Source organism: Seriola aureovittata, chromosome 15 (genome assembly GCF_021018895.1).
Source record: "Seriola aureovittata isolate HTS-2021-v1 ecotype China chromosome 15, ASM2101889v1, whole genome shotgun sequence".
NCBI classification, from domain to species: domain Eukaryota; kingdom Metazoa; phylum Chordata; class Actinopteri; order Carangiformes; family Carangidae; genus Seriola; species Seriola aureovittata.
Genome location: NC_079378.1, coordinates 4,836,336 through 4,860,440, shown reverse-complemented (window position 1 = coordinate 4,860,440; position 24,105 = coordinate 4,836,336). Strand labels below are relative to the sequence as shown.

The following is a 24,105-nucleotide window of genomic DNA, read 5'->3' as shown; positions in this document are numbered from 1 at the left end:
TTTGCCTTAGTATACTATGTCGTTTTCTTCATTTTTTTGCCTCAGTATACTATGTCGTTTTTATGACTTTTTATGCCTTAGTATACTATGTCGTTTTTCTTCATTTTTTTGCCTTAGTATACTATGTCGTTTTTCTTCATTTTTTTGCCTTAGTATACTATGTCGTTTTTTTGCCTCAGTATACTATGTCGTTTTTATGACTTTTTATGCCTTAGTATACTATGTCGTTTTTCTTCATTTTTTTGCCTTAGTATACTATGTCGTTTTTATGCCTTAGTATACTATGTCGTTTTTATGACTTTTTATGCCTTAGTATACTATGTCGTTTTTTTTTATTATTTTGCCTTACTATACTATGTCGTTTTTATGACTTTTTATGCCTTAGTATACTATGTCGTTTTTCTTCATTTTTTTGCCTTAGTATACCATGTCGTTTTTTTGCCTCAGTATACTATGTCGTTTTTATGACTTTTTATGCCTTAGTATACTATGTCGTTTTTATGATTTTTTTGCCTTAGTATACTATGACGTTTTTCTAAATTTTTTTGCCTTAGTATACTATGTCGTTTTTATGATTTTTTTGCCTTAGTATACTATGACGTTTTTCTAAATTTTTTTGCCTTAGTATACTATGTCGTTTTTATGATTTTTTTGCCTTAGTATACTATGACGTTTTTCTAAATTTTTTTGCCTTAGTATACTATGTCGTTTTTATGATTTTTAATGCCTTAGTATACTATGTCGTTTTTCTTCATTTTTTTGCCTCAGTATACTATGTCGTTTTTATGACTTTTTATGCCTTAGTATACTATGTCGTTTTTCTTCATTTTTTTGCCCTAGTATACTATGTCATTTTTTTGCCTCAGTATACTATGTCGTTTTTATGACTTTTTATGCCTTAGTATACTATGTCGTTTTTATGCCTTAGTATACTATGTCGTTTTTCTTCATTTTTTTGCCTTAGTATACTATGTCGTTTTTCTTCATTTTTTTGCCTCAGTATACTATGTCGTTTTTATGACTTTTTATGCCTTAGTATACTATGTCGTTTTTATGCCTTAGTATACTATGTCGTTTTTCTTCATTTTTTTGCCTTAGTATACTATGTCGTTTTTTTGCCTCAGTATACTATGTCGTTTTTATGACTTTTTATGCCTTAGTATACTATGTCGTTTTTCTTCATTTTTTTGCCTTAGTATACTATGTCGTTTTTATGCCTTAGTATACTATGTCGTTTTTATGACTTTTTATGCCTTAGTATACTATGTCGTTTTTTTTTATTATTTTGCCTTACTATACTATGTCGTTTTTATGACTTTTTATGCCTTAGTATACTATGTCGTTTTTCTTCATTTTTTTGCCTTAGTATACCATGTCGTTTTTTTGCCACAGTATACTATGTCGTTTTTATTACTTTTTATGCCTTAGTATACTATGTCGTTTTTATGACTTTTTATGCCTTAGTATACTATGACGTTTTTCTAAATTTTTTTGCCTTAGTATACTATGTCGTTTTTATGATTTTTAATGCCTTAGTATACTATGTCGTTTTTCTTCATTTTTTTGCCTTAGTATACCATGTCGTTTTTTTGCCACAGTATACTATGTCGTTTTTATTACTTTTTATGCCTTAGTATACTATGTCGTTTTTATGATTTTTTTGCCTTAGTATACTATGACGTTTTTCTAAATTTTTTTGCCTTAGTATACTATGTCGTTTTTATGATTTTTAATGCCTTAGTATACTATGTCGTTTTTCTTCATTTTTTTGCCTCAGTATACTATGTCGTTTTTATGACTTTCTATGCCTTAGTATACTAATCATTTTTATGACATTTTTTTGCCTTAGTATACTATGTTGTTTTTCTTCATTTTTTTGCCTCAGTATACTATGTCGTTTTTATTCCTTAGTATACTATGTCGTTTTTATGACTTTTTATGCCTTAGTATACTATGTCGTTTTTATGACTTTTTATGCCTTAGTATACTATGTCGTTTTTATGACATTTTATGCCTTAGTATACTATGTCGTTTTTCTTCATTTTTTTGCCTTAGTATACTATGTCGTTTTTATGCCTTAGTATACTATGTCGTTTTTATGATTTTTAATGCCTTAGTATACTATGTCGTTGTTCATTTTTTTGCCTTAGTATACTATGTCGTTTTTATGACTTTTTATGCCTTAGTATACTATGTCGTTTTTCTTCATTTTTTTGCCTTAGTATACTATGTCGTTTTTATGCCTTAGTATACTATGTTGTTTTTATGACTTTTTATGCCTTAGTATACTATGATGAGCTCTCACCTCTTAATGGTTCCAAGGATAAAAATGAAAATATATGAAACTTAACTCTACTTGACTATAAGTGTGGCTGGTCACAGGATACAGGAAATGTGATTTCTAAGTCCAACCACACTGTGGGTTTGTCCTTTCCTTTTCTAGGCCGAAAGAACCCGGAGCATCCAGCGAAGACTCCAATCACATCCGCTTCTTCTCCTTCTCCCTGATCGAAGGCTACATCTCTCTGGTCATGGATGAACAGACAACTCAAAGGTAGAGTAGAAGGAAACACCTGTGATACAACAGTAGCAACAGAACCACAACTTGATACTTCAATGTGTTGTTGTATGATAGTTGTTTGAGGGAGCAATTTGTTTGTTTCTAGGCAATAAGAGAGTAGTTGGGTACAACAAAGTACTTAAGTCACAGTTGGTTTCAGTCTGACTCATTTACCCCCCCCCCCCCCCAAAAAAAAAAAACAAAACAACCCCTTCCTCATTTTCACAGTAGACTAATTAAGCAGAAAGGCTCTAAAGAAACCTGAGCACATGCTGATCCCATGTGGTTGCTCCTCTATTAGCACATCTGATCATACGCTGTCCATTCATAAATGAGGTGTCATTTTTTATATGGGTCAGTAATGACTTTAAGCCATTTGGAGGTAAAATAATAATTGGACCAAACTTTCATTATTATTTTTAAAGTTCATATTTTCTTCGTGCAGCATGTAGGTCAGCCTCGTCTCTTCGTTTATGTAAGACCTAATGTGTTGCCTTAAAGGAATAGGTCACCCATTTTACTCCACTTTACAATGGCTCTCTTATTCAGTGCAGCTGGTTGGACAGTGGCAACAGAATTTACCTGCTTCTCTTCATATGTTTGGCTCCCATTGCTGAATGGTTAATAGTTGGCTTCTTGTGCTGCACTTCCACACAGTGTCTCTATCAGCTGTGCCAGGTGTCTGCTATTTGTTAACTGCAGCAAAACAAAGAGGTGCTTTTAAAGTAGAGTCGGGCGCTCGTTGGCAAACATTTGAAGGTGACAATCTCCCTGAAATGTTATTGAAAATAGATGATTTATTGATTTAAAAGTTCACTGTAGGAAATAAACTCCAGCTGAAATGAAACTGCGTCTCTGCTGCAGGATACAGATCTGCTGTCATGTCCTGTGATCACAACAGGAGGAGCACCAGGGTTAACCACCTTAGAATAATGCGTGAACACACATAAGCTGGAATAATGCCTAGCACAGTGAGAGCAGTACTTAGGAGCTCAACAATAAAAAAATCATAAACCAAACTATAATATTATGTAAGTATTGCATATTATATTTACACTCTTGTATTGACTTTAATTTGTCAATTCTTTTGTTCTCTCCAAGGTTTCCAAACAACGTCCTTTTCACCAGTGCTTCGGGTGAGCTTTGGAAGATGGTTCGCATTGGGGGGCAACCTTTAGGATTTGGTGAGCAACAATTTGTTTTGGTTTCGTTCGTTTTTTTGCTAGTTAGATGTAGCTACTACAATGACATACAGTATCAGAGATTAACCCATCTCCAAACAGTGTATGCAACAGTATCAATAAAATAAATACACACATTATTGATACGATTGATAGTAAAGATGCTGCAGCCCGTTGTCACAAACTGAGCATGCTGTCTTCATGTGGAGTCTGATGCGCTGTTTCCAACCCACTTATACAAGATCGGCTACGACGAACTCATCTCTCAGCAGCAGTTAGCATCAAATTAAACAACTGTTCTCAGCTGTCAGGATCAGAGTGGATGTGACTGTGAAAACATCTGGTGATGAATCTGTTCTGCTGCTGTTGATTTGCACTCCCAGCCTGTGTGTTCCAAAGAGGCAGCTAATACAGTAAATATAGTAAATGCATACGATAAAGGTGTGTAGAATTTCAACTTTAGTTACCAATACTTGTTTTTCCTTTTTCTTTTGCACAGATTAGTGGAAACTAGATGTGTTATTAGTCAATCCTAAGAACCGGTATAAGTCTCCATCGGGTGATGGCGTCACGTCAGTTTCAGGAGTCACAGTCGTCCAGTTTGACTTTCATATCCTACTAATTATTTTAGGCTTAAATACTGAATAGTTTTGAATCAGGAACTCCAGTAATTTGCCACATTTAGAGGGTGTCAGCTTTTATTCATTCACAGGCAAAATGAATGACTACAATTACTGGAGAAATGCTGAAATATCCAGCTTCTGCCACTCTAAGTGGCAGTTGTACAAAAGCAAAGTTTACCAAAACCCCAGGAAAACAAGGGAAAAAACAAACCACCCCTGGACTCCCACAGTCCCAGGAACACTGGATTGTATGTAATTATTATTTTAACAATACCGACTTTCAATGAACAGTTTTAAATAACATCAAGTTTCAAAATCAATTGAAAAGAATTCGGTTGACAGGTGGTGTTGATGAACCACTGCTGAGCGGCCTCAACGCTCATTAATCAGCCAGTGAAATAGCAAATGAATCACAGCAACAATCTGTGTTGCTTTTGTTTCTCATCAGATGAGTGTGGCATCGTGGCTCAGATATCAGAACCCCTGGCAACAGCTGACATTCCAGCTTACTACATTAGTACCTTCAAGTTTGACCACGCCCTGGTAAGAAAAATCCCTCCCAATAATTTTGATTCAACACTGTGTATATGACGTAGAACTGCAACGATTAGTCAGCAATTCATTTTGATAAGTGATTATTAATCATTTTTCAAGCAGAAACGTCCAATGTTTGATGATTCCAGGTTTTCAACAAGGACAATTTGCTGTTTTTTCTTGTCTTATAGTAATTTTAATATTTTTGAATTGTGGGCCTCTGGTTGGACAAAACAAGACGTTGTTTGGGCCCCGGACAATTTTGAATGATGATTCAATAAAAAATATAAATCAACAAATCAATTAAAGATTGCAAAGTAAAAGTAATTAGGGTTAATTGCCGCCTCACTGTTGTGCTGTCAGACGGTTATAAACCCTCGTGTTTCCTTCAGGTTCCCGAAGAAAACATCCAAAGCGTGATCGGAGCTCTGCGGACCGAGAGCACGGCACAGTGAAGGAAAACCACGAAAACAACTGTTTTCAAAGTCATTTCGTTCAAACGTTTATCATGTCCAAAAAGTGCCAAGAGCTTATTAGCGGACTACTGCGGACCAGCTCTGATAGAAGGAAGGGATCTAAGCACAGAGTGTGGGCGGAGTTTGGTGGGGTGGGGTGTGACGGTGTGATAGGGATGCCTTTGTTACTTGATCATTTTCTTTACCCTCACCCCTCCTTCGACGGCCCTCCACTGCCTGCTCTGGTAGTTGTTGCTTTAGTTTACCAGACTGAATATGTTTCTTTTTCCTCTCTAAAGCTGCTTCTTCCCACTCCCCGAACCCCCATGAGCACCATACTGTATTAGTTACATAATTCCTCTCATGGAAGGATGACGAATGTACTCTCAAAAACGAAAGAAATATTATATATCAAGCTTTTTTTTTTTTTTTTTAAATGGTTGGTTGGTTTTTTCCACAGGTCATTTTTCTCAGTGCCAAGATGTTTGAATGCCTAAACCGATGCCTTTGTCAAAATACTACATTGTGTGCAATTGAAGGAGACAATTTTGGAGGCAGCCAGCGATGACAGACGAGCCTGGTTGAGGATAATGTTGTTGTTTTTGTGTTGTTTTTTTTGTTTTTTTTTGTTCATTAGCTGTTGAACGTGTTTTGATCACAGCGATGATCTGACTGTTGGAGTCCCTTCAGGCTTAGAAGTTAAATTCCGATGCTTTTATTCTGGTGAAACAAGACGTGAATCCGAGATGTTGTTGAGGAATGAATCTTTTAGTGCTTTGATAAGTTGTATGTATTCACACTGTGAGCAACCTGGTCGATGTGTCACGCAGCATCAGCTAAATTTACCTTTGTGGAGCGAGTTTTAAACAGACAAATCTTCTTTTTGTTCTGTTTTGTTTTAAAATTGATTCTTTAGCTAGGAAGCACACGTTATGCAGCATGAATCACTGACTTCAGAGTGATTAATAAATAATTATTTGATGCAGAAAAATTAATCAGTGACAATTTTGATGTTTGTTTTTTGATTTAATATAATTTTAATTTTAATTGAATTTAATATACGAATACTTTTGCTGTTCTCTGTTTGATTGAAAAAAGATGATTTGGCACAAATCTGATGCATTTTTGATTTCATATTGTCCAATACTTTATACCAACCTCAGATAAACCTTGTTATTTAGTGCTGTTTAGCACATTAACATACCAACACTAAGACGCTAAACCTAGTAGACATTTTAGCTGCTTTTGTATAATGTGTCATTGCACTGTTAGCATGTTAGCAACCACTACCAGATCAGCCACTAACATTTTTACAATTACTACAACTGAAGCAAACCGAGATCAAAATCTAGCTTTTGAAGTAAGCAATGCTTTAGATTATTAGTCTTCTTTAGTATTGTACTGAGTAATCTAAATAAATAAATTACTCACTAAAAGCAACAATCCAATATTTATTTAGTTGGGCTTAATGGTTAAAAACACTGATTTCATCAGGGCAGGAAAAAAAACAGCGATACACTGGACGTCAACATAGTTTCACACAATGAAGCAACGACGTAATTTAAAGAAAACAAGTCTCACAGTTATAATGAAAAAAAAATAACACTGAAAAATTTTAGTAAAATAAACAATAACCATATAAATCATATCAATATAATGCTATACATATAGATTACATGTAGATTAATTGGTAAGGAAATTATCATTAGTTGCTGTCCTACTTCAGAGTTTACCATCACCTCTAATATAATTGGCTGCCAATAATTTAAGGATCCACCCTCAGGTGAGTGTGAGGGTTTAGTATAAGTTGTGTTTGCTTTTTTTTTTTTTTTTTTTTTTTTTTAAATCAAGACTGATCAAGCCTTATTGTGTATCTGTGTTTTCTGGTCTCTTTCAACGACTCGATGATCGCGTTGCTCACAGTGTGAACCCGCAGTAAAGACCCGACGATAAACGCAATGATGAAAAAAAATGTTTGCATCTGCAGTAGTAATAAATTACTGAGCCACTTTTGACAATGTACTCCAATAATGACAGTGCGAGTGTGCTGAGCATAAGCTACGCTTCACACAGGGGGAGGGACGTTTCCCTCGGAGCCCTCGTGTCCCTTTAGCTTGAAGCTGCCCCTCCCCTGCCCCAGTCTGCACTTTAATGCAGGTCCCGCCCCCACAGGCCTGCTGTCATGATGTGAAAACGGGGAGGGTATTTACTTTAGAAAGATCCTGTCCAGATGGGGAGATTTCTGTTGGTCTTAAGCATTTGGTGATAATGTTTTTCTTTTTTTCTTTTTCTTTCATGATACCTTGCACCTAACAGCAACCTTTCTTCTGATCAGTCTTGATTAGTAGAAACCCTGTATTTATCAGTGTTAATACATGAGGAAGGTGACATTTCTTCTGATTCCATTTCAAAGAAAATGTTAAAAGCTTTTCATTTGGAGCTTCTTGTGTGGAAAAAAATAAATAAACAAGCTTTTTTTTGAGCTTGACGCGTGTTCAGTTTTTACACATGTCATTTTTTACTGTCTTTACTTTGCAACGGGGGGATTGTCTTCTTACTCAGTCTGCTCTTCAATCAATAAACTGGTGAAATCGTCTTCAGAGCAATCACATTATCCAATCAAACCTTTTGGTATTTCAAAATATAACAGTAAACATTAACAGTTAACAGTTAATATACCATGAATATCAGCCTTTAACAAGCAGCGTTGTTTCCATGGCAAGGGAACAGAATAGTAGCTGTAAGGTTTCGGCACAACCTGGAAAAAAACTAAATAATACAGCACAACACAAATTGTAAGCGAAAGATCATCTGCCAAGTCATTTTGTGCCTATAATAACCTGCCAAGCACAAACAGCAGCAGTGATGATGCCTTGACTTCCACTGACAATGTTTGTTACAGCAGCGCTGCGTCAAACCAGCAGAGACTTGTTTTCCTCAAGTGAGAAGACACTTTCTAAACTCTCTGCGGTGTGACGCACTCATGATATTTATAATCTGCAGAACATAATACATCTTTTTTTCTTTTCTTTCATGAGACGTATTGGTTAAAAATACAGATACTTTCAAAGCTACAAAATATTATAATCATTAAATCAAATAAATGCTAATACTGCAGCAAGATGGTGAGATTTAAATTTAATTTGCTGTGAATATTCATGCTCCCCAAACGTTGATTGTTTTTACTTCAACCTTTCTCTCTAAAGCCAAAATGCACATGTCTATAAAGGAATCCTAATCTAACGGGCAGATTGATGTGAAATCCATGGTCCCCAGAGGCAACATTCAGTCTCTCTCTACCACCAGCCTGAGGACAAAATGTATAACACTTAAACTGACGCTCATAGACTGAAGAAGGAATCAGGTTAGGTACAGGTTAGTGTTAGGGTGAGGTGTTGGGAGGAAGGCGAGAGTTGACACATGCCAGACTAACACTGAGCACGCTCGTGTTTTATTTTAAAGCCTTAAGGTTTAAAGAGCAGCCACTGTGTCCACAAGTGGCAGAATTATAATGCTAAGACTCTGTGTAACAGTAACACAAGTAGCGAAGAGAAGAGTCATAAAGAGTCATAAAATGACTTTATGATGATAAAGCAAATTTTCTATCATTACCCGTGAGCTTGTGGCAACACCAGATCAAGTAAGGCTGTAGCTGCAAAACTGCTGAGTCTACTGGAAGTCTGGGAGTCTACTTGTTTTTATCGATTATGACTTTAACTTTTCATTTGTAAAACAATAAATGTGCAATTTCTTCTCTCAAATGTTGTATAGTCTTGATTAAATGCCCCTCTGGACTTTTTCCATCTTTCTCATAACAGCAAAACCTCCAACTGATTCAATCAAAATCTCTTCCTCGTTCATCCGCTCAACACTTTCATATTGTGCAGAGTAACTGCAGCCTCGAGGAGCCACTAGTGGGGTTTCACTGATGTAGTGCTGGTGTGATTTGAAGTGTAACTTTTATGTGAAAACTCACATTTAATGCACACACCTGCCCTTCTGTCTGTGTCCTCACTGCTGGACTGGACCCCGCTGATCCCCTCCCTGCAGCTCCAGCCTGCAGCAAATGGATGACAGCAGGGAAGACTGCAGGTATATCAGTTGTCTGTATTATTTGACCTGAGTAAACAAAGCAGAGAACAGCCAGGTCCTTGTATCCCTGCGCGGGCGCCTCCACACGCCGCCTTCTCTCTGCTTCAGCTCACTTCAGGGAGGAGGAGGGCCGCTCCAGCTGCAGCAACGCTCTCTGCAGAGCAGGGTTAAAGGAGCAGACATGGTATGTTAGTGTTTCCCCTCCTGATCATCTTTCTCCTTACATAATCCCCCTGCAGTTCAACTGCGCGGCTCACTGGCTCGTCAGTAAAGGTCTTTACTTACGTCTTACTTCCCACTCACTACAATTAAAGTTACAAGTCAAAACTCCAGTGGAGCAGCAAATAGAACAGCATCACTTCACCCTGTTGAACAATTCACATTCTGTTCAGATGCACAGATAGTGGGATATCAACAACAACAACAACACATTTTCCTGTGTCACACTCAAGTCATAATGTACTGCTCACTGGAGTCAACTCACAAGATTTCTGGGTGTTAAAGCTCAAACTTTCCACAGTTTTCAACATCCACGGAGCACGAAAGTTCATTCACGACCTCGAAGTCAGTGGTTTAACAAGAACCTGTCACAACTCAAGGTTCACTTACTGGCCTTCTCTGAAGCTTTCATGCAGGATCTTCATCAGAGGATGGAGTTTGCTTCGTGTTAACTTCAACAAGAAGTCCTCAAAGTGCCTATTCCAGAAAAACAGCAGAAGAAAATGCAAATTAAAATACAAATGAATGTGCAAAATTTCAGCGATTCCACTGCAAATTAAAAATGCACATAAACACAGTTGGATGGAAACGTACTTACTGCGATACAGTTGAAAGCTCCAGATAGTAGTAAGAGGACCTTGAATTGGGATTGTTATACAGTCAACACATCAGTTTAATGCAAATGATAGGAATGAGGCGTTCAGGTGTAACACGAGGCTTGAAGAATGACTCAAAACATCAAAAGGCTTTGTGGAAAATGAGTTAAAGACGCCCTGTGGAGTTTTCCTGTAAACAAACAAAGTGTTTACGTTCATTGTTCCTCAACAAAAACACAGTGTGTGTCCTCGAGGTCTAAGAGACGGTGCATCTCCTTCTGTATGAAACAAATGCAAAGCCAATTTAAAAAAATACAAATGTTTTGAATCCTTGTTTACATTAATGTTTGCTCGCTTACACTCTTCTTCTTTGCCACGACCATTGACGTGTTACCTCGCATGAATATAGCATGAAACAAACTGCAGGAACAAAACAGAAGCACCTGTTAAAACGCGGCTGTGGCGCTGCGGTTCCTCAGGACTGAGCATTTTTAAGAACACAATAAGTCTGGTGAATGAACAAGGACAGAACCAGTAGGTGTTTTTAAAACATCGCTATTTACAACATTTATTGGTAATAAATCACATACATACTTTTTAATCTTGTGCATTTGCTTGTTTTTAATGTCTTTTATCACTGCAGCACTTCTTTTATTCTTTTAAAATGCTCTCCTGATTTTATGACTTCTTCAAATATTTTTATTTTTATTCGTTCAAATCCACTTTAAATGCTTTTTTAATGTCATCTCAATGTTCTATTTTAATGCATTTCCATGCGTCTGTAAAACACTTTAAATTGCTTCGTGTCTGAATGGCGCTATATAAATAAACTTGCCTTGACTTTAAAGACCTGGATTATTGTTGCAGTTGATCTGAATAAGCAGTGGGGGTTTTCTTTGCTCATTAAATTTAAAGATAACTGAGAAGAATTTGTTGGGTTTGACCCACAAGTTAAGCTACAGCCACATTTATGAGATAACATTGACCCTAAATACCAGGTTTGTGCAAACACAAGTATGTCAGTCAAAAAATTTCTAGCAATTACCCTCAAATACTCAGAGTGTGACAAAACAGCTGCGGAAAACTGAAGAAAATCAGGTTGTATGTTTTATGCTCACTGAATAGTTTTGTCATAAATATATTTCCATACTCTCAGAGCGCCCTCGACTTGTCACCATGATGAATGGCCCAAAACACAGGAGCTCAATGGGGAGAGAACAAACCAGGGAGAGAGCACGGACTTCAGCTACAGTCACTGTACTGTAAGAATTAAACTGCCCATCAACTATTACAGTTATAGACGAAGTTAGTCAGGATCAGCTGCTAAATTAAATCCAAACAGAGAGTGAAAATGATTTAGAATAATAATAATGTGACGCTTTATTTTATAGGTCCATGATTTCCTAATAATTTCTTGAGTCTGGGTAATTTGGTAATAATCAGGAGGAAAATAGCAACAAAGCTGTGAGACTGTTATTTGAGTATTGAGTTTGAAACTCAGCTTCAATATCTCAGGTTTGATGTTTTCAACAGAACAGAGAAAGTAAAGGGAACTTCATTTTGCCTGCAGAGTAAAGTCACTATCACCATCTATAGTTACAGGATATTGAATAAGTTATTCTTACTTATTATTTTAATCGTCTTACCCTGTAACTGAACTAATTGACTAACTCTGTCTCACTTATAATTGCAGTGTCTCCCAGGAAACTTTCTACAAACTTATTAAAATTTTTTGATAAAGCATATTTAGTTTGTCATCAAACTAACACCGCGGGTGAGTTAACCCTCGGAACACATGCAGACCAAATATAACACTTAATATTGAAAATCTTGATGCATTTCATTGATATGACGATAAATGTCAGAGCAGCTTGATCTTTTCGGGCCGTCAGGATGCCATGTTTGTAGTTTTCCGCAGCTCCTAAAAACCTTTTATATGCACAACAATCATGCACCGTTGATGACACGAGTTCATGTCGTAAAATTGATTCTTCAAAACCCGTTTTCTCCCTGGCAGAGTGTCCTCACCTCTATTTGCAGTCGGCAGGGAGATGATAATCTTTTTGTGGATTGTTTTGCTGTCACAGACTTTTCAAATGGTCCAGTGTTACACAAGCCTTTGATTGGCCGGGAGAGATTTAAATTGCCACAACACATTGTTCAAACTGCAAGAGTCTGATGATTCCACGGTGAATCACTTAATTCACTGAGAACAGAGAGTATTTTTGTGTAGCGGCAAATCAACAACATGTCAGAGGAGACAAAACATGATTTTACAGAGTTAACTACCTGATGGGTAGAAAGCTTGTCCAGTTTATTACAGGTTTGGTCTTATTTTCATAGTTTTTTGGCTTCAATTTGAATCAGTAATGTTGCCTTTTTAGTTCCCAGATGAACTTGGTGGGGACTATATTATCATAACTGATATGAATGATGGCTGTGTAAATGAAAATGAGTATTTTCATTATCATTTAATCTGCAGTGTAGTCCATAAAATGTCAATAAATAGTGAAAATGTGTCCAAAGCCCAAGGTGACGTCTTCCCTTGTTTTGTTTTGTCCAAGACTCAGACATATCCAGTTAACGCTGCGAGACAAACAGCAGCTCCTCACACCGAAGAACCAAAGAATGATTTGCATTTTTTCATTATTTTGCTTGGGAAATGGCTAAATCAATTAATCAATTGACTGACTAATCGTTTCAGCCGCGGTTGTGATAAAACTATCCCTCGATGTCTGTCCCGTGTGACCTTCATGCAGGATAAATTGAACCGTGTCTGTGACACTTCGCTGCAGAATCGACTGCGCTGCTCACTGCTTGACGTCACCGCAGGACGGAGGGACACGAGGGTTCGTCGCCTGTGGAGAGCAGCTGGCTTCAAGACTCCAAAGCGGCCCTGATCGGCTCCCTGAGGCGCCCGGGGGTCAGCGGGGGGGGGTGAGAGAGGGGCGGGGGCTCAGCCAAACATCCAGCCTTTCATGCTCGGCTGGGAAGGACCAGAGCTCACAGGAGGGACTTCACCAGCGCCACCATGTGGTCGACTCCGCACGCTACATCCACCACTTGACCCGGAACAGTCACCTGAGAGTAAATCACACAGGAGGGAGGAAAATACAGTTCACTTGGTTTAACTTCAGATTCAGTAACAGAAAACCTGGTGCACCTTCCACACACACTGACGCTGCGAGGAACATTTATTTTGTTTCTTGCTCTCTGAAAGCGTCTATAGGTGATGAAGGGATTTCACACTGTGCCACACTGAGAACAGCGAGTGCAAGACCTTCAAATCCTGTTACAATATTGTTATCGACAGTTTGCATGAATGACTTTATCACATTTATTTGCAGGGCTTTGAATGATGAGAACCAGCTGGGAAAATATCCAACTTTAACTCCACTTCCGCACACGTATGAAGAAACGTGGACATGCATGCAGTGTGTGCATTTTATTTTGATAAAGAAAAACGTAGGTGGGAAAAAAAACAAACTTCCAAGCTCACAAATTGGTTTGCTTTTTCCTCTCCACAGTACATCAGCCGCATGTTTGACTCTCTGTGTTTGACTAATATTGAATCAGTGTTGCCTTACCCGCCATGGGAAGTACTGGTCGTCTCGACTGCCGATGCCCAAACATCCTCTCACATTCTTCCCCCAAACAAAGAGCTCGCCTCGATCTGCAACGCAACCATCAAACCATCAGCACGCCGTGAGGCCGAGCACCTGCTGAGCCTCAACACGGACCAGCTGCGGGCTCAAACAGCTTCTACCTTTTAGTAGGATGAGTCACACAGAATATGATTTAAAAAAATAAATAAATAAAAACAACAATAATAGCAACCAGGTTTCATAACATTCCTGCTTATGTCTTACCACAAAAATCCTTGTCTGAACAACAGCTTCTTTTAGACAAAGAGTTAAATCTGTGTTTGAACAAATTTTAATATCACAACACAATAATTACATATACAGTAGATTTTTGTCATTGTATACAACACAATAGCAACAAGGATAGAATCAATTTTTGTTTACAATAAACAAATGAGATATAATGTTAATTAGTGAGTTTTGGAGCTGCTGGTAGGTGGGTTTTCATTGTTGGACACAGCCAGGCTAGCTGTTTCCCACTGTTTCCAGTCTTTGTGCTAAGCTAAGCTAACTGGCAGCGGGATGTACTTTTATATTTAACAGATTGGTATCGATCTTCCCAACTACTGTTCCTTTAACGGTTAATGCTCCAAATCTCTGTCTTAGCACAGGTTTCTCCTCAAGTTAAGTAAATATACTTAGCTGCTTTCCACCACTGACTAAACCCAAAGAACCAATTATTGATTTTAGGAAATAGCAATTTAAGTTACAAAGAACAAATACTTGTGTCTTCACTTTTAGTGTTGTTGTTGGCTGCTTTGGAAGCGTGATGTGAAAAAAATCTTTTCCCTCGATCCTCAACTGTTCGTGTCATCAACATGAAGAGACCGTGCGCCTCCTTTCAGTCCTGACGAAAAATTGACTTTATTTTTAAAATTCCGGTCCATAAACAGCCTAAATCACCTGACTACAGTAAACTGCTTCCCCAGACACCTGTATCTCTCTTTTAGCACTTCAGACAGGATGAGACGGAATGACTTTGTGGTTTATTAGTTTTATATTTCCATCTTTTATCTTTGCTGGAAAGGAAAAAAAAAAGAAAAAAAGATGATACTTTAAAGCTGAAAGCAGTAAAGTGGCTTCAGTAACCCTGGTGTACTGCTGATCTGACACACAGATTTCACCTAGTGCATCATTAAGTGCAACTTAAGTGGAGATGCATTAAGAGTTTGTTCTTCAGACATCCTAAACGTGAAGAGACAAACATTCTTACCTGTTACTGCAGCAAAGTGGGTGAGGCCACACCTGATCGTGGTGACAGCGACTGAAGGGTTAAACTCTGAGCGTCCAAACAGCGTGGAGGGAATCATCTCCGGGGTTGAGGACTCTGATAGCTTTGGGCCTTTTCCAAGAATGCCATATCCCCATACAAACACCTCTCCTTTTTCTGAAAACATTCAGAGACACAGAGACAGACTTAGGCTGATATTTATATACCAACATGACGAAACAAAAGCTAAAGACACGAATAAACAAGCAGATTTAGCACCAAACACAAAGTACAGCTGCGGCTGCTGCAAATCTCATTAGTTTTGCAGGTATTTTTTCATGGACTTCAGTATTGGACAAACTGAAATTTGGACCTTTTGATGGAGCAAGAGAGAAAGTCAGACGATCATCAAAGTTATTCTATTCACCCAGAGGGAAACATGAATGTGACTGACATGTTAGCCACACAGCTAGTAAGCTAAAAACACACTTGTTAAACAAAGGTGTTTTTATGATCCGGTTTATTAATAGTTATGATCAGGGCTAATATTTATCAAACATGTCAGAATCCCTCCCAGAGTGCAAATGAAAGTTTATTATATTTATGGAGCTTCCTGCATTTATTCTCAGCAAGGACAAGGACTCCAAGAAAGAGAGGCATCACTGCAACACTTTTTACGTGGTTAAATTAAAGATATAGTAATATAAAAATAGCTGAAATCTCATACACTAAGTAAATGTACTGTACATATTACAATTATAAATAGTAGGTAATTTGACTCTACTGTGTGACACATGCTCACCTTGTTTGATAATAATGACTCAGCATCTCACACATATTGAGCAGAATTGCACAATAGCATAGGAGTGACTGAGAAAACATTTTCACTTCTGAACCTAAAAGTAGAAGCGAAATGTGTCACTGACTGTGTCACTTAGGTGTAATTTCCTGCTCTGAGACACTTGATAAACACAGGCCCTAGATGTTGAAAAGCTGTGAACAATAACACTCCCTTAAAATAGTCCCATCAATGACTGCAGAGACTGTTTTGGGAAATTAGCTTGCCGGTCGACTCAGCACTCATTTGAAAATGGCACTGACAGAAGGAAAAAAAAAAACTACAACAAAATACGAAGTCTGGATAAGTAAAAGCTCAGTTTTTCTCTTTTTACACACTTATACCTGAAACAGTTATTGATTTTCCTGCCATAGTGTCAAAAAGGTAAATTGAAAGACAAGCCACTTTCCCAGAAACACAGAAGTGTGATCTGTGATGCCACCGTGAGGCAGTGAGAGGAGTCACTCCTCTGACGTCAAACTGTGAACTGAAGTTGATTTTAACTGCTCTGCCATCAGGTCAGGAAGCTTGACTTTATCCCAAAGACCCACTAAATCTAAACAGTGAGTCTCCCAGTCGTCTGCAGCTCTTCATGCTCACATTTACACAAACTGTTTTCAGGTGTATTTGTATAAACTGACCGTTGAGAACGGCCACCTGCGTTCCTCCGCATGCTGCCTGAACCACCTTCCCACAGCCTTTCAGAGGAAGACGTCGAGGAGAGTTGATCTGAGAGATGAAGAGAAGATTAACGTGGGCTTAAGTGAGAGTGCACAGGTGGTTAAAGACAACCTGCATCATTCGATCTTCTCATATTTAGAATTAGGTATGAAGGAAATTCACGAGTGGCCCAGACCTGCAGAACAAGTCATGTACAGAAAGTAGCCTTTCTCCACAGGAATAAAAAATGATGTTTTTGGATTCATTAATGTCACTTCTGACTGTGAAAATTGTTTTCATCTGTTGGTTTACAGATTTTAATTCTGCTAACTCACTGTGAACTTGTTGTTTACTCTTGGGTGACATTTTTTTGAATGAAGGTTGAGAACGGGAATATCTGGGTACGTCGATCATGCACATGGTCAGGTGAACCTCCTCGTGAACTGGCGCCATTCATCGAGGTGAAACAAGCATTTTTAAAAGTACAAGTTTGTGCAGTTAAGAGAGTTTGCTGAAGCCAACTTGAAACACTCGCACGGGCATCTCTTATGCCTCAAAATGCTGAGATATCATATCTTGTGTATTTGACTACTGACTGCTGGACAAATGACTGACAGGTGGAAAGAACCCAACAGAGCCTTCGAGCAAGTCCTTCAGTAAAACAAACCTTTTAGGAGTCACAGAGAAATCCTGTTCATATATCAAAAGAATGTATGACAACACTTCAGAAGATGACAACTTTATGCTCTCCTGTTTTTCTGTATTTGAATCAGCTCCCTCGCTACACCTCCTCACCTGTGTGGCCTCAGTGACCGAGGACAGCTGCAGGTATTCAGAGTTGCCCCATCCATACAGCTGTCCATCTGTGGAGACGGCCAGGCTGCAGTCTCCGTACGTGTTGATCTGCCGCACCTCCACGCCCGCCAGATCCCCTCCCACTTCCACCGGGGTGGAGGTGACGCTGTGGTGTCCCAAACCTGGAAGACAAGAAAGTGCAACAATCAAAACTGCAATAAGTTAAATTTTGGACTTAAGTCCATAAGAAAGTCTCAGGAATATCGCTCTCGTTGATTAAGAGTAAATCCTAGATGACGACGGAGGAGGGCAAATAACTTCTGAGACATGTTTTTAATAATATATAATAATACATTATCTGAAGTAATCTCAAAGTTCAGAACAGCGGTTCATGGTTGTGACGCATGTTTTTCCTGTTTTCTTGTGTGGTTACCTCTCGATGACATGAGTAAATACTGAACATGCCCTGCGGTACTTTGAACATATAAATGGAATAAATTACAAAAGATTTAAAGATGTGAAAGTCTAATCCCACTGAATGAATGAAAACATTTATTTTTTATGCTGCTTGTAAGTGTTTGCTTTGTTGTGTGTCATATCTCTGCTGTACTTCTCTTGCTAGACTCTGATCTCTTTTACAAAAGATCTTTATCACAGTGAAACTATCTGATTAAATAAAAGATTTAACAATCTAAAACATTATGATGCAAAAGTAGTCTGGTTTGGTTTTACAGTGTTTAGATGTAAAATAGTTGGCTACTGTCTGTGTGTTCAACCTCACTGTAGCTGAAATGGTTACTGTGGTATACTACAGGAGATTTTTCATCTGGCTTTCAAGGTTAAAAGGGCCGACAGGTTCTTCTCTGTGAAGTGCACTGACCCGTCTGTCCATCTGCGCCCCATCCACATGCAAACACTTTTCCTGTCTCGGTGAGGAAAAGACTGTGATCCTGCCCACACGCCACCTGGAAGAGAAGAGAGGCATCTTCAGTGATCAGATCCCATATGAATGGTGTTAAAACGACATTATATCTACATGTAAATGCATCCTGCACACATGATTATAAAGGCAAACGCCAACGCCAAAGTGGTTAGTCTGACATTTAGCCACACTATATTAATGTGTACACTGGGCAGGTGTCTAATCCAACTGTATCTGTACATAATGTGGGTGAGCGTGCACCCAAAGGTCTGATAAAGGAAAGAGGCAATGAGATATACAACAACAAAAAACCATCTGCCGTTACTGTTCGCAAAGAGACTGCACTCACCTGGGTGACCCTGCTGCCGAAGCCTTCTATCTTGTGAATGATGTGGCTGCCACTGTTTGAACATGAGACATGAGAAATAACCGATCCATCACTCGAGGACAGCAGCGTCCCCAGAGACAGGTCACGTCCTTCCTTCTCTTTCAGCCTTCATTCAACGCCTCGCTTGCATTTGCACGAACATAACTCACAGATAAACAATGCATCCAATTCAAAACGCCCGTGACATGAATCATACTTTTTAGTTCAAGCTTCGGGAAGTCAAAGTCAGTAAATCTTGACTTTAGAATTTCTCATCACTGTATGTGTGTTCCCAAGGTCAAGAATGAACCCCAACGCTTAAATTCAAGCACTTCTCAGACCTTTAAATTTATGACACTGTTTTCTAGCTGAAGTGAGGTCGTGCAACAATAAAACTGACTGCTTATGGGAAATAAACACATTATAAAACAGTTTTGTTTAAGGACTCATGGGGAAATTCCAGTTATGCACAACCTGGTTCTTATTTTCTTAGTGTTGGTCATAATTTCTATATAAAAAAATCAAGTAAAATGATCTGTTGTGCTGTTGTGTGCAAAGAGTATTAGGACACACCTGTAGACTTCATCTTCAACTATCTGCCTCCCACACTGGCCATACGCATTGTTGCCCATACTGAAAACTTGGAAGAGAGAAACAGAACAGCGCCCTTTGAATTATAATAGACACAATGACATTGTTATTGGTTTTATTCATCTTCAAATAAAAAAGAAAATTTACAGGAGAAAATTTTTATACCTGGAAAGAATGAGGTGATAAACTAGTGCCATCAAAGAGTCTGAGAAACAGCTGCTGAGTTCATTTACACAAGCCCTGTCCCATTATTTACACTTCCCTGAGTGAAATATCTTTTCCTTTTAAAGTAAAAGTTCTTACTGGGTCACAGCCATAAGACATACCATTTTCCCCCATGACATGTTATTTTCTTTCATCTGGCCAGACTACATTTAATAACCTTGGTATTCAACACCAAACAGCGAAGTAGATGCAAGATTAAACATGTAAAGACCTTAAATGCAGTGTGATGGGCCACTCTTCAATTTGAAAAATTCAAATCATAATGAAAAGCAAAAGTGCCTTGAACATGTTCTGTAAACAGATTTAATTTTTAGAACATTTGTATGTTAATTTAATGAAGGTACCAGAAGATCCTAATGGGTGTTTTCAGTTGAGATTTAGCAGCTGTCTGATAATCATTAATTTTCAGTGAGAGGTGGGTGGGGGATGGAAAAGGACACACAGTGCAACAGGTGGTTGCTAACAACAAAATACCAGGTGTTCTTTCTCCTCTCACAAACTGTGACGAACACTCGGCTGTAAAGTCGCCTCTAAAAAAGCCTCAAGTTCGAGTTCTTTCTCCATTATCACTGCGGGTCTGGATTCATGCTGCTGCAGGAGGTGCGAGTCTCTTACCTCCCTCTTGATCAGTGAGGACCAGGGAGTGAGCCCGGCCACACGCAACCTGAACCACTTTGGTTTTCACAGGCTCGACGAGAGGCAACGCCACCGGCGACGGCTCCAAGATGTAGTCATAACTCTGATCTGTGAACAGGGCATCACACAGGGGAGGGACGTAAAACAGGGTGCAGGATGTTATTTGATGAACCAACAGATTTGCCGTGATCTGTCACTTATCAGTCAAACAGTGTGGGCTATAGTGTGATATTAACTGAGGTAGCTGTGTGCACTGTATTTAGGCAAGGTGCAGGACAAAGCAGAGAGTCCACACACTGGATTTTAGATCCCAAAAACTATATTTGGCCTAGATGACAGAGAGACACCAAATTGTTTACGTCATGCTGATGTTTTAATTACAATTTTTTCTACTTTTGTATAAACAGTCCAGTTTCTCTTACGGCGGCTGTGTTGGGTGCGTTGGAATCCCAGCTGAGAGTCTTTGTTCAGGCCCATTCCCCAAAGCTTGGACACATCTTTGGTGGAGGAGGCGATGAGAGTGAAGCCGTAACCACAAGCAGCGGAAGAGATCTACGACAGAGGAAGAGTTCAGCCTTACAATCTATTTCAACAGTCCGTACCTTCTCATAATCACAGTCTTTTCTGTGGACATGGAAGATGAAGACTTTGGGCTCTAATGCATCAGATGATTCATTTTAATGTTTTTCAATAAGAGTAATCTTATCCTCATCATCATTTCAGACAATACTGGGGCTGGTTCAGTATAAAAGGAGTGACTTCCATCACCAGCAGGCTTGCCGTAATGTTAGTAATATAAGCAATCAAATATTTATCAGTAAATTATTCCATTACACCCTATTATGCCTTTACAATAAGAAAAGGACCGGTGTCTGTGAGGCAACAGTGTTAAATATATGTAGCTGACAATATATAGAATTTCGTAGGAATACTAGCAAAGGCAGAATCGCTTCTAACATACTATTTGAACAGCTTATTCATAATGCTTTTCTTTTTTCCCTTCATTATGAAAGGGAATTGGAGCTCTACTTATTACTGGAGTAGTGAGTGAACATAATACTAAAATATCAACCACCTCTGAAGAAAAACATTCAATCCAAATGGGGCTTAAGATATCATTTTTGCAAACTAGAACTATAATGGTATCAATAATTTGCACTTGGTGGATAATTAAAAAGGCAATATTGCTCACAAAAACAAAGTATATTACGTTTTAAATTGGTCGAGCCACACTGCTTATTACTGACAATAAATCAGACTCAGCATTTAGTGGGGAGAGAATCAATACAAAACCCAAATACAGCAGTTTTCCACAGATGATTTTACCTGCTCTGCAGTCTCCAGGCGGTAAGGAGTGAGCTGGTATTTACGGGGCTTCTTCCTGCCACTGTCTGGTACTACAAAGCTGGGGATACCCAGAGCACCAGTAAAGCTAAAGCCCCACACAAACACTTTGTGGTTGGGCTTTCTGTGCTGGCCGACATACTGGAACACCGGACCACTGCTGCTCTTCTCCTGCGGTCTGGATGCTTTACTGAGTGTCGCATAACCACAGACTCGAAGCCCTGTCCTCATGTGTTGAGTGCACAGTCGCACACAGGGAAAAGCCATTCTTTAAAATGAGACAGGAAAAGGTAAAAGAACTAGTTTAATTAAATGGATGGATCTACTGTAACTTTCGTAAAAACAGATTCAGTATAAATCACAAATGTACAATCCACAAAACACAAACCCATTTACAACCCTGTTACTGTAGTTATAACATAATTTTAAACATTTATTTTTATGAAGGGAGGTTTACGTTCATGATTTTCATGATTTCATATATCAGAATAGAATTCACTACTAATTACTAACTAGTAGTTGTTTTTCATTTGATTAAGCCAGTGAGGGATAGAAAACATATGGGTTATATGTAAAAAAAAATGAATCACATAGATATGTTTAATATATGTACATATACAAATTTTACTATGGGTATTTCACACTGTATATGTTATAAATGTATATCTTCATATATCCAGGGGATGTATATACTGTATGTACTAGCAATATATCCCCTTATAGGTGAGATATATGGCAACATCACTCTTGATATAGGAACATATATGTCATATATTACATTTCTGTATGGGTTGCATTACCTTACCCGCAGAAATAATAATTAAATATGACAAATAGAAATGTTGAAAATGTATAAATTATTTAAATAAATCTTTGAAAAACATATCTTGTCTGGTTATGAATGGTGACAACATTTCAGCTGTAGTTTTAACGGACAACGTAAATTAACTGCAGCCTACGTTGAAATCTGTGCGTTGTGTATTCCGTTAGCTTGCACGGTAAAATTAACGCTAGCTTAGCTTTGCGGACACTAAACATTTAATATTGTGAGACTTTAAAGACACTAGTGAGTGGTGAGGGCCTACTGATAAATTCGGCATGTAGCTAACCTATTTAGCAGCTCTATATTTTAGCTAAGCATCACTCATGTCGTCAGTTAACAAGTTAACGTTAGCTAACGGAGACTGACACCGACGAACGAAATAACGCGTGAAACAACGGTTGTATCTTTACGTTATTCTAAAATAAGTGAGGGTCGGTATGCATGATCAATGCCGATTTGGAGAGCAGCTCCAAATTATCCGTATAAGATAACACAACATGTCTTATCAAAGTAATATTTATGAAAATATACAGCGAACCTTTAAATTGGCAGTAATGTGAATACAGTTTCTCCTCGTGTTCTGTCTCCTTCCCCACACGCAGTCACTGAACTCAACACTGAACCTACCTTTTATTCCCGTTAGACCGGAGTGTTGTTCAGTGTCTCGCCTGCTGAAGAAGTAACTTTAATTGTACAGGCGCTGAGATAAACCAACTGACATAATTTCACTTCAATGTCATTATCGCGCGTGTTTATTTACCTTAAATTAACCTAACCCCGGAAGGGAAAACTCTGTTCTTGCTGCACAGTTCCGCTTCCGCTCCACGTTTTAGACGAACATGGCGCCACCTGCTGTACAGGAGGATGTAACAGCATGACCTCTGCATGGCCGGGTTAATCTGCTTGAAGGCAAAAATGAGCTGCTGGGCCCCTTATAACTGCTTTGATATCAGGTGAGACTGTGCTTTTGGAAAGTATATTCCCAAATAAAATTACAATTGCACAACAATTTTAATTTAAGGTCTAATTTCCTGCCTTTTAAAGTTTTTTGAAGATTTATTCTTTTATCTGTTTATTTGTGTACTTGGACTCTTGGGGCCCTTTAGAGATCTGGGGCCCTGGGGTAAATTGGCTGCTTTGTCTAATTACCCACCACATAATATTTCTTATTTTATATCAGAGTATATTCTACATCTTCTGAAACACATTTCAGAAAATATTCACACATTTTGGAATTACAAATGCTCAGACTTTCTGTTAATCTAGGAAAAAAAAGTCATAAGTAACTCTTCCTGCATTTCCTTTTCTTTTACTGTATCTCAGTGATTCTACTTAATCTTTCCAATCAATATTTTTATTGTTGTTATTGTTTAGTATTCCTCATCAATATCATCTTACTTGTCATTAAAGAGATGGAGTATTTCTACTATTTACTGTAACAATGGGGCAAAACAAGCATTGTGCAATAAACTTCCTGTATCCATTTATCTCCACTTAGACTTGTGCTGTGTCATACACATTACATAATAGAAGAAAAAGCCAACTTAGTGAATATATCTGTGCGAGATTTAACTGTCCAATGCTGGCCAATAAGCTGCTCTGGGGTCAGATTAGAGCCACTCTGCAAGTGGGTTAATGCTGCAGGACTTTGTACACTGCATAGATTTGATCAATGCTGTGCTCCCATATGTGTCACTCACCTATTTGCTCACAGATAGCCTGCGACACTCTTCTCTACTGAACTGTGTGGAGAGATTTACATTAATATGACACTGTGTTTATTTCCTACA

At 38.4% G+C, this 24,105-nt stretch overlaps 2 protein-coding genes across 3 annotated transcripts in view; one reads left to right on the top strand and one right to left on the bottom strand.

The window, feature by feature from the left end:
• Nucleotides 1-7,841, top strand: part of castor2 (cytosolic arginine sensor for mTORC1 subunit 2) — a 30,681-nt gene extending 22,840 nt beyond the window's left edge. The window contains exons 6-9 of the mRNA XM_056397013.1: nucleotides 2,444-2,554; nucleotides 3,662-3,744; nucleotides 4,813-4,907; nucleotides 5,291-7,841. Coding sequence (XP_056252988.1) covers nucleotides 2,444-2,554; nucleotides 3,662-3,744; nucleotides 4,813-4,907; nucleotides 5,291-5,353 — 352 coding nt within the window. The 3' untranslated portion in view covers nucleotides 5,354-7,841. The remainder of the gene's footprint in view (nucleotides 1-2,443; nucleotides 2,555-3,661; nucleotides 3,745-4,812; nucleotides 4,908-5,290) is intronic.
• On the bottom strand, nucleotides 7,147-23,534 carry rcc1l (RCC1 like). 2 transcript variants are annotated; one of them, XR_008829695.1, is made up of 13 exons: nucleotides 22,943-23,534; nucleotides 21,475-21,760; nucleotides 20,571-20,700; nucleotides 20,128-20,256; nucleotides 19,270-19,336; nucleotides 18,679-18,730; nucleotides 18,288-18,372; nucleotides 17,408-17,589; nucleotides 16,594-16,681; nucleotides 15,118-15,291; nucleotides 13,848-13,933; nucleotides 10,055-13,341; nucleotides 7,147-9,599 (listed from the first exon to the last, which is right to left on the bottom strand). XR_008829695.1 is itself a non-coding variant. In XM_056397012.1 (12 exons), the coding sequence occupies exons 2-12, from the start codon at nucleotides 21,757-21,759 to the stop codon at nucleotides 13,264-13,266; spliced, it is 1,356 nt and encodes a 451-aa protein (XP_056252987.1). In that variant the 5' UTR covers nucleotide 21,760; nucleotides 22,943-23,534; the 3' UTR covers nucleotides 7,147-13,263. The 2 variants fall into 2 exon arrangements, 1 of the variants encoding a protein (XP_056252987.1); XM_056397012.1 differs by having other exon boundaries at nucleotides 7,147-13,341.
• Between the last annotated feature and the right edge of the window lie 571 nt (nucleotides 23,535-24,105).